This window comes from Populus nigra, chromosome 6 (genome assembly GCF_951802175.1).
Source record: "Populus nigra chromosome 6, ddPopNigr1.1, whole genome shotgun sequence".
In the NCBI taxonomy this organism is placed as follows: domain Eukaryota; kingdom Viridiplantae; phylum Streptophyta; class Magnoliopsida; order Malpighiales; family Salicaceae; genus Populus; species Populus nigra.
This window is the reverse complement of record NC_084857.1, coordinates 11,698,044-11,709,262: the sequence shown is the minus strand read 5'-3', so window position 1 is coordinate 11,709,262 and position 11,219 is coordinate 11,698,044. Positions and strand designations below refer to the sequence as shown.

General features: G+C 31.7%; 1 protein-coding gene across 4 annotated transcripts; it reads right to left on the bottom strand.

Annotated features, from left to right (window-relative positions):
* Positions 1–626: 626 nt before the first annotated feature.
* On the bottom strand, positions 627–3,736 carry LOC133696842 (uncharacterized). Of its 4 annotated transcripts, none has more exons than XM_062119124.1 (7): positions 3,282–3,736; positions 2,908–3,063; positions 2,191–2,271; positions 1,978–2,103; positions 1,765–1,845; positions 952–1,033; positions 627–856 (listed from the first exon to the last, which is right to left on the bottom strand). In XM_062119124.1, exons 1-6 carry the CDS (start codon positions 3,385–3,387, stop codon positions 957–959), a joined length of 627 nt encoding a protein of 208 aa, XP_061975108.1. In that variant the 5' UTR covers positions 3,388–3,736; the 3' UTR covers positions 627–856; positions 952–956. The 4 variants fall into 4 exon arrangements, with proteins under 4 accessions (XP_061975108.1, XP_061975109.1, XP_061975107.1 ...); XM_062119125.1 differs by having other exon boundaries at positions 627–853; XM_062119123.1 differs by having other exon boundaries at positions 627–1,033; positions 3,282–3,389; positions 3,481–3,736.
* Positions 3,737–11,219: the final 7,483 nt, after the last annotated feature.

Here is an 11,219-nt window from a genome sequence, read left to right as displayed (position 1 = left end):
ATCTCGGTCCGTTCCGGATTTTTCGGCTAAATTCCGCCCGAAACGTTCCTGTTCCATTCCACATGTTCCGTTCCGCTCTTGAAAAGCCATTGAATCAAATTGAACCTTATTCAATTTAATTAATTAAACCACCCAATTATAAAAAGCTCTTTTTTATTACTATTTTCTATAACAATGATATTAATAATAACATTGAAAATTATTATTACTATTTTCATTAACAATGATATTAATTTTTTAAAATTAGATTTATCACTAATATATATGGTTTATATTCATGTTGTTTTTTTCATGTTTATACTTTATAGGAATTTGAGCAAAACAAGAGATGCTTTAGATTTCATTAGCCTTAATAACATTGACCTAACTTTATATTTAAAATATTTGTGTTAAAACATTTTACTTTCATAATATTTTGATATTTTGTTTAAGTTGAATTACTTTAAGTTAAAGATCTATTTAATCTTGACTATTTAGAAATATTTTAAATTTTAAAATTATATTTGTTTGGCATTGTGTTTGTATTGCATAATTTATAATTAATTTATCTTGAATTTGAATTATGTTTGTTGAATATATATATATATATATATATATGAACAGTACAATCCCGAAACGGCACGCCGAAACTGAAACATTCCGTTCCAATTGAAAAAACGAAACACCTACCGAAACGGAATTGACAACCTTGATATGAAGCCACTACTGGAACACATGCCACAGCAGACAATGTCCCCTCTACATGAATTCAGTAACAGCTAACTCAGTAACTCAGACATATCTCCACGCCAAATCTAGCTCCCCTCTTCATCCTATATGTGAGAATACCCTCGTCCCCTGATGCCATATATAACTACTAAAATTATAGATAAATGTCGCCGAGTATATTAGGCATCAGAAACAATAATTTCTCCACAATAACAAGCCAAAACCATCAAGCATATGCCTTACTAGTTCTACATCCAGTCAATCATAGACAGCAACATAATCAATGTCATCAGCCAATGGAACTTTTCTTGCAGAATCGAAGAAGCTGCAAAAGGGGAGAGGCGACACTCGAATGTTAAACATAGGAGCACTAGCATCACAAAACTGATTGCAGTATAGAATATGCAATGTGAAAGATACATGCTCTCACAATCAAGGACTTTAACAGGCCTTTTCGGTCATCCAGTAACTTCAAAACCAGAAAGCATGCTTCTTCTAAATTAGGCTGGAAAAAAGGAAACATTTGCTTAAGCTGGCATTCTAACCGCATTAGGTAGATCTTAGAACCCAAAGAAAAGTTCACGAGTTGGATCATGGCTTGGGTATTACATGGCCAGAGAATGAATTTCCATTTAGAAATAGATATAGATTCAAAATTGAGAGTGTCTACGCAGACAGTTCAAATTTCCTATGGAATTTTAAATGCTTGGGTCAACACAACCTAGGGGATTCTTCCACAACAGTATGGTCATATGTCTTCAAGAAACATATTGAGATGTACTGGAGCAAACAACCACCGCTTATGTTGGAAAATTCTAGCAAAAAACTCAGGATGCAAGCTTAATTGATATGGATGTTTATCGAGCACTTTAAAACTCCAAAATGTAAAAGGACCATAACTGAAAGATAAATTAGAGTTAGATGGCTAAAAACTATGATGGTAAAGAAGAAATATTAAGCACTAAGAAAGACATGGCATTGCATAATCCTAGGAGAAATTGCAAAGAATGTTAAGAACATAAGCAGCCAGATACTGGCTTCAATTGACAGCCTCACCTTGATTCCTACTATTGTCAACCGAAGCTGATTTGTTCGACACTGAAATACCAAGGTTTCGGCAATCCATTCCAATTGCACCTTATTCAAAACAAGAAGCAAAACCAGGTAAATATTTTCAAAGCAAATTATCAATTCCAGAAATATTTAATGAGATTGAAAATTCTTATATACACAGGTTATATATTTAGCAAGTTATGCACAGTCTCTTACAATCTTTGTAACAAGGAAAGGCAGAGGCATTAAGAAGGTTATTATAACCCTCTGCACATGCGCAACTGTAAGTAAATGTAGATGTCTTGTTGCAGGAGCCACCTCCACAATCAGTCCAAAAGCACGCTACAATAAAAAATATACCAAAAGCCTAAGATTGCATCAAGAGAGTAACAAGCGACAGTGTGTGGTTTTGGTAGTAATAAGGCTTACGATCGAAAATCGACTCATTATCCTTTCTTGCTTTCTCTTGGACAGGTGAGGGTGCTGCCATGCATGACGAGTTCAAGGTACCTAAGGAAATAAGGATCAGATAATCAATCAGAATTCAGAAGTGTGAGAGCTGCAAAAAAAGTTCTTCACGAAATTTAATCATACGAAAATGTTATGGATCGCATTAATCTTTCTGTCTAGTTATCCAACATTTTTGAAGATAAACAATAACCTAATCCTTGACTTGATGATGTAGGCAGATATCACCGTCGGCATCAAATCTTGACAAGCATTCGGTTTTATTTCTCTAGTAAATTTAATTCATCTCAGCAAGACAACCCTCCTTGACAAGGTAAGGACGGTTGTGATTGGCATAAATTACCAACTCAAAAAAAAAAAATTTGCTTTCCCAATTCAGAATTTTTTTTAATTTGTTTTAGTTAATTCCACTCCTTTGAAAAGAATATTCCCTCCTTCCTTTAAACTAAGACAAAGTCTTGCACATATTTCTAGACAGTTTTTACTCTGTTCTTACTCGGTGATCTTCAATTTCACATAATTTTTGTCATATTTTACCAATCACCATGTATAGCCCGACATGGACAAACCACAGCTAGCTAAATCATTAAAGTGAACACACAGGACTCGTAGTTGAACAAATATGTTCTTATTGCCACGATTAAAGACAGGAGAGAAAAGAAGAAACAGAGAACTCACAGTCAGGAACTATGCAAGGAAGAAACTTGAGATGATCGTCATGGTCAGAGCTAGTCTGCTTCCACCCAGGATCACATTCACATTCAAAAAACCAGGTACTATTATCAGAGGGCTTGCAGGTTCCTTTCCCACATTCCACTTTTTTGCACACATCATCTAGTAATAAAAAACCAAAGTAAAATGATCATAATACGATGATGTTATTATAGGCAAAACCATAGCGAGGATGAAAAACCCTGTTGATAAATGTTATTAACATCGATCGAAACTCATGAAGGAAAATTGGCAGCTGTATAAACTAGTCAAAGAAAAAACAAGCAAGAAACTAAATTAATTAATTATCAAACGGTGATTAAGGATTGAAAAACAAGTACCAAAGACAGGAGACAGAAGTGGAGATAAAAAACCACTTCTAGCAATCAAAGGTTGCAGAAGAAAAAGGATTGCAACCCCGGTAACACAGGTACCGGCATAAGCCATCTCTGGAACAAACAGAGAATTAGATAGAGAGAGATGGTGAGGTCAGAGGTGTACTTGAATATGTGAAGTTTAAAACTAGGATAGAGGATCTACAAAATTGGAAGCTTCTTCTGTTGGGTCACATACTCTCATGAGACCTCTCCTTTTTTTTTCATTTTCTCCGAGCAAAGATATTTACGTGTGTGTGTGTGTGTGAACGAACGTGGCTCCCGGAACTAGTTAATAAATGGCGATGCTTGGAGGATCCTGTGCGAAAAAGCTCGCGCTTGGGTATGGTTTTGCAGCCACTCAGATGTCACCGCATATAGCTTCCAGTTCCCATGCGTATCCATTCCATATACAAAGCCTGTGTTTCGTATCACAGTAATATTTGTTTTTTAAAATATTTTTAATTTTAAAATAGATAATATTTTTAATTTTATTTAAAAATACATGATTTTTTTTATATTTTATATGTCAAAATAATAATAAATTTTTTAAAAAAACATAAATCCATAAAAAAAACAAAAAAACAAATGTTTCCACGCTACCAAACACTCGAAAGGGTAGATACTAGATAGTAGAAGTCAATGCTCGGTACTCGCACCCATGACAATTAAAGTAGGGGAACTAGGGTTGGGTCTAGCGAAACTTCAATAGAGTCGCCGCCCGAATTGGTGAGATTATTTATGTGCCATCAACATTCCAGAGTAAACCGTGTATACTATTCTAGTCTAAAGTCTAAACTCCAGATCGTGGGCCCCGATTTAACTTTTATAATGGGCAACACCTTTTGTTTTATTTTACACTAAAAAATATTTTGGATTTTATGTGTTCAATATTTTCTAATTTTTACATCAAAATTATTTATTTTCTAGTTTTTTATTTGGCTTTTGAAATTAAAGAGAAAAACTCAACTAGAAAAATAAAAACAATCCAGCATCAATTAATAAAAATACAGCAATGTTTTGATCATATTTTATTTTTTATTTGTAAAAATATTCAATTATTTCTTTAGTAAGAAAAAATTAAAAAAAAAACTTATAGTGGTAGATAAATAAAATCTTGTGAAAAAAATTAAGTCATTTAGTTTTTTAACCTTTTTAATTTTTTTCTAGAATTGGAAGCAACAAGAGTTGACACGTGTTTTCCATCCTTTATAATAGTAAAAATAACAAATTAGATTGATTACAGATGAAGAGAATTTTGTTATCTAGTGGATCACATTAGAAAAAACCGGCTGCTTGAATTAAAACCACAAAGATATTTCATAAAAAATCAACATCATGGAAACTTCTAATATCATTGAGCCACGGTTTAAAATTATGTTTCAAACAATATTTTATAAAAAATTTAATTTTTTTAATTTGTTAATATTAAAGATAATTTTTTAAAAAATAAAAAATATATTATTTTAATGCATTTTCAAGTGAAAAAAACTTTGAAAAGCAACTGTTACCATGCTTTCTAAATATAGATATAGCATTGTGATAGTTTTGTAATTGTAATTTAAAAATACATATTTAAAAAATATTATAAATTATATTTTTTTTAATTTAAATTTTTCTTAAATGAAAATTAAATCTAGACAATAAAATTCAAATAATTTTTAAATTTATAATAAGTGTAAAAGTATCTCTAACCACACTACTAGTACTACATCTAGATCATAATATCAAATGTTAAACGGGACCTAAATCATGTCTATTGCAATTAAATTCAAACTCTGTTAAAAAAAAAGTCTTGTTGTCTTTTCTTGTTGGCGTGGGATTGGATTCTTTTTCAAGCGAGGGATTAGATCATTGGTTTGGATTTTAATAGCTAGGATTTAATAGTCTCATCAAATTAGTGGATGGTTTGATTTTTTTATATATAAATGGTAAATGTGAGAAGATCCAAACCATTGATTTTAAAATAAATGGCTTGAATTTTCTTAGTTAATAAACCATGTTACCCTTAAGTTGAGTAGATATCAGGTCACCTTTATTTGGAGGGAAGTATTATTTTGTTCTCAACAAGATCTTTTTTTTTTATATTATTATTATTAATATGGATATCCAAGTCAGCTTGTGCGCACCTTAATTAATTTTACGGATCCTGAAGTTAACGACCATGTAAGCCTCTAGTGCCTATTATATTAACAACCACATTACTCAAATATGAGACCATAAAGAGAACAAACCTCTTAATTCTAAACTCTTACCATTAAATCACCTACTAGATAGTTCTACAATATCACTTTTACAGCTTAGCTTGTTGTTCTAATAAGATGAGTGGAATACCGTGTACAACCAAAACAATAGATCAAGCCTCTTTTTGGTATTATGTTTTGAACATGTTGAGTTGTTTATGTTTATTTTTTTATGGTTATAGATTGTTTTAATATATTAATATTAATTTTTTTAAAAAAATATTATTTTAATATATTTTTAAGTAAAAAATTACTTTAAAAAACAATAACGGTAATGTGTTTAAATACAAAAAAAATAATAATATTTTTTATTCCATTTATCCATGTGCACATTAATAACCTTTTATTCATTGAACATATATTTTTTGTCATTAAATAAAATAATAGAAGTGTTTGGGTTAAATAAAACTTTAACAATTTGTTTCTGCGACGTAATATAAAGACATAATTTTTAAACGAAACAAGATTTATGCATTCTCGATTGACTTAATTTAGAAATGTACAGTATTTAGCTTATTATTTTCTGACAACAAAGGAACGCCTAATCTGAATTTTATATACCTTTCCCGACAAAAAACAAGATAAAATCCTAAACTAACAATGTTAAACTCCGAGAGCATAATCATATAATGGAATTTATTAAGAGTATAGTTAATATAATAATATTAATAATTTAAGAGTATAATAACCAATCAAAAATCTTTAAAAAATGGGTACTTTAGCACATTTCATGCATTTACTCCCTTCCATACTTTAAATGAATTACATTGATTAATGATAATTAATCTTCTCTGCTAGGCTGGGCTTTCGGATGGTTGTTTGAGAGCTCTGGGCTTAACTCTGTTGAACTTCCTGTTGTTTCTCCATATTGGGTTCAAGCCCTTGCACTTATTATTATTTTATTCTGTTGAAAATCTGAAAGGAAAATTTTCCATTAATCAAAGTCTCGAAGACGATAGAAAATGAAAACCCAGCAGGGTGAACGTCTTTGTTTCCATTCCTAACCTATGGGCTTGTTCATAAAGTTGGTAGACCTCCTAGCTAGTCACCAGGATCCGTGGACCACATCTCAGTTGTTTTGAGTACAACAGGTGGCCGTGACTCGTGAATCACAAAGGCGTTGATAGCTGTGCTGGGCTGATAGTACGGTCCGCCAGCATAGACGGAGAGAGGGGGGGAATTACAGAATTATATGAAAGATGGTATTAGAGCCGTGAATAAAGATTTTTAAGAAGATTATAAATAAAGTATTTTAAAATATTTTTTTTATTTTTTCATGTATATTTACAAGTGATGCTCGAGTAATATTCATTTTGTATTTGAAATCTTTTATTAAATAGGGACAAATTTTATTTTATAAAGCATAATTGATAAATATATATTTATTTTTGAGATTTTTTTTTGTTACGACCGAGGCTTTGAATTAGTGTCCAAATTATCTATTTGCTCTGGCCTGCTCCGTGGATGAGATTTACTTGGGATGGGAGAGTAAACGTTAGCAGATCAGTTTCTTAACTTGGTGACATGAACGCAGAAGTATCACAAGAACATCCGACATGATCCGAGAGCATCGGTCTCATGGAAGGATGGAAGCTGTTGACCACTAGACCTATGTATCCAACCCTATCGAAGTACAGAATTTCTTACACTTTCATTGATAGGTTTTTTTTTTTAATAACCATGAGTGTTTGGATTAGCTTATGCATACATTAATTAATTCTTCAAAATCTTAAAATTAATAATTCTAAGATTTATAATACTTGAACTAATAATTTTTAAAAAACAAACTTAGTGTTGAACATTTATAAACAAGGACGGAGGCATGTTAAAGGCTTGGGTGAGCCATAGCTCAGGTTAAGATTTTATTAATATTTTTTGATTAGTTTTATGTAAAACAAATTTATAATTCTTGATTGAGTAATAAAAAATTCTAAAAATTTGCATAAAGCTTCTAATATGATGTTTTAGCTTGGGTTAAAATTTTAAAATTTTTGGAGAAATTCAGAAATTTAATGAAAAATCATAATTTGACTAGTTTTATGTTATTGGGTGTAATTTTCAATCCGACCATCAGATTGAGTTGAAATGTTATGAGAAATCTTAAAATATATTGAATAAAATTTGGTTAAAATTTTAGGATAAACGGAATTTGATAGTGCTAATAAAAAAAAACCGTCAAATAAAAGCAAAACGACTCATTAGGGAAAAAATGGTTATTTGCCATTAAAAAATAAAACAAATAAATTCTTCCTTCCTTTTACATGTTGCCGACTGGGCAAAAACAGAATAGAAAAAGAAAAAGAAAAAAAAAGGCGAGAGAGAAAGAGAGAAAAGTAAGGAAAAAACATAAAAAAAATCAAAGGAAAAAAATAAAAAAAATAAGAGAATAATCTTGTAAACTTACAAAGTCTAACTTATAAAACACTACTTTAAGTAAGAATCAAGTGAAGGAAGAAGGAATTGAGAAAGAAAAAAAATTTAATTATTTTGTTTTTCAATTAACATGAGATTGTTATTTTATCTCGGTTGAGGGGTTGTTACAATATCAATTTAAATTCGATTATAGATGAATTATTCCACAAAATATCGAAAAATGTAACTTCAATAGTGGGTTTATTTTTACTTTTACTTCAATTTTATGTACTTTTAAATTTATTTTTTAATATTTTAGGTAGTGTATTTGAATTAAAACTTTACTATTAATTTCAAAAATTCATATATATAAATTAATAATTAATCTTAAAAAAATTTTATATATTTATTTAATATTTTATGACAGAAAAAATTATAAAGCTTCTATTTGTCCCTGTTAATGCTACGGGGCAGGGATGGACGTAGAAGATTAATATAGCACGGAAGGTGAATCAGCTCAGGACTAATTTCTTTATTTTTTCAGTTCAATAAGCTTTCGCGTCAAATAAATCTATGTCACATACGAGTGTGCGTTCAAAAAAAAAAGAAGGAAAAAGAGAGAGTGAAAACAGCTTCGCTGCACTTTCTACACACCTTTTGCTCGACAAAGAGCACAATAACCGAACACCAAGAACTTGGACAGTGTAACGATCTCAATCCTTCACAGAAGCATTTCCATGAGATAAATGAAAGCAAGATAAACATAGAGACAAACAGAGGAAAGGAAGAACACTCAAGTTAATTTTTTTTTAACTGTAGTTATTCGGGTTAGTTTATATATTTCCTAACTAATCTCTCAATATTTTAAAGTTAATAATTATTTAAATTTTAAAATTTATAATACTTGAATTGATAATTCAAACCTAATGGACTAAACTACGGGTGAACACTCAATTAATCCTTCACATGCCACTGATGCATAGCACAGCCTTCTCAAAGCCATGTGGCGAGCAAGTGAAAACAATATCACAATTTTATTCGAGCAAGAGATTCTCTTCTAATAATACACTTGTTTTCCCCAGCTCCTTGACGCACGAATATTTAATCACATAATTAGCATATGATTCGTTGCTTTATGGCATTAATAGTATTAACGCACATATACAGAATGTCTTTGAAGGGATATGGACTGTTTTTCACATGGCCAGCATCATCAACTGGGACAAAATATAGATCATAGATGTCTCTGGTGTCCCCGCCTAACAGATCTTCCAAATCTTTCTTCAAATTGAGTGAATTATCACTGCCATTCATGTTCTTGATGTTTTGTTTTGAGGGCAGACTGAGACGGCAGACCAATTTGTCGATTATAACGATGCCTTTTCTTTGAAAGCTTAATTAAACCTATAACAGCGAAATTACTGGCTATATTTTTTTATCCAACTTTAATTTTAAGTTGCATAGGATTGCAAAATCTCACTGATTATTTGAATTCTTAATTTCTCTTGCAGTTTTTAATAAAACAATTTTGTTTTGTAATTTTTTTCTAACTAACTTGAACACATTAGGTTTTTTTTGTTTACTTCAAATTAGTTTTCTTGATATTTTCAAATTGTTTTAATATGTTAATGTTAAAATAAATTTTTAAAAATAAAAAATATTATCTTTATATATTTTTAAATATAAAAAAATTTATAAAATAACTGCTACTACAATATTAAATATATACATCATCATCAATGATTTGTAAGGCGTGTATAATCTTTTAAAAAAATCAATGCTTGGTGTAAAATGTATCAAACCCGTGTACAATGAGAGTTTAGAATATCTTACCATCTTGTACTTGTGTTTCTGCCAAGGATGAACGTGCTAATAAATTATTCAATGCTAGCAGTAACTGCGTGCTTAAACATCACAGAGGTTAGACAAGGGAAATGAACAAGCCTCAAAGGGATGGTGTTTCCCCGAAACAAACACCTAGTCAAACATTCACATGCTATCTTTTTTGCATGTACAACATCGCATGTGAATGCCAACTAGTCTTTTCACCAGTAAGAATTATTTATTTTTCTATTTGCATCCTAAATTTTATACTCATGAGAAAGGTGAGCCAAATGCCATGAAATCAATATTGTTCATGCACTGATCACTACAAGCCAAGAGGCTTCGGTGTCCTTGCTGATTAACAGTGCTGTGAAACACGATTTAATTTCTTTTTTTCAGTATTTGTCTTTAGTGCATGTACTTGATTTAGTTGGAAGAAGCAATTGAATTCCAAGGGAAATACCAAGAAGAAAAAGGATGCGGGCATTGGAAGAAAGAAGCCCATATTTTCGTCATGGATTGAAACACAAACTTTATGTACTTTGATACTGCTGCAGCAGCAGTTTCGTTGTAATTCCTGCCTCAGGTTTTCCACTGAGATGTTTTAAACACAAAAAATGATGGATCAAACAGTTTTAAAAAAATATTTAGAAGTAAAAAGATTGAATTTATACCAGGAGTGATAACTTACTTTGTTAAAATGATTCTCCTAACGAAAAAGAAGGAAAAGAATTCAAATGACGGGTCTCAAAATTCCTTCAAATCCATTCAAAGGCATAAAATACACTAACATAACATCTCCCTAACCAATTCTGGGTATAGCATGTAGAGGTTCTTAGCTGTTGCCAGTAGAATACAAGCAAAGGCAGGAGGTAATCTACGCATTAATGGGCCTGTCTCCCCAACAACAGCTCTCATTCTTGCATCATTATCGCTAAGCAGTGTCTCCTACAGGGGTTCTGAAAGCAACCGGACCCCTGCCCTATTAGAGGTGGGTGATGATAATGAAATAAGATGACTTCGTTACTAGTCTTTGGAATCAAGGTGACCTTCACTTGGGATCGTGGAATAAAAACACTTTACAAAAAAGATGGTGAAAGAATCAACCAGCAGGGACAGGATAAGCATGTGCACCCCCTTACTGCACTACTCCGAGGACCCCACAATCCCACAGGATGATACAAGTTCTAAATTCCAGGACCCAAGTGGACAATTCCCCCCAGCCTGAGATGAGTATTTTACAAGGATTCTGCATGTTCTTTACCCATTTTCACATGGTCTTCTGCGCCTCCCTTATTTCTTAATAGACAATGTAACAGGGTTTCAAGTTACCAATAAACCCTTTCAGTCCTTAATGGCGGCTACGCAAGAATCAGCCTTACCTGCAGGGACATGATTGGCATCTAAGAAATTCCATCAAAGGCAAGGAATCTCTGCCTATAATCTTCCAGGAGGAAGATAAGTGGGCAAACCGGGAACTTCATCT

Bases quoted from the DNA above. Each gene is read 5' to 3' on its own strand.
- LOC133696842 (XM_062119122.1), bottom strand. From the start codon at position 3,387: ATGGCTTATGCCGGTACCTGTGTTACCGGGGTTGCAATCCTTTTTCTT. The intron at 3,064-3,281 runs GTACTTGTTTTT...TTTTATTACTAG, and splicing joins ACTTCTGTCTCCTGTCTTTG to ATGATGTGTGCAAAAAAGTG. The intron at 2,272-2,907 runs GTGAGTTCTCTG...TTATTTCCTTAG, and splicing joins TCCTTGCATAGTTCCTGACT to GTACCTTGAACTCGTCATGC.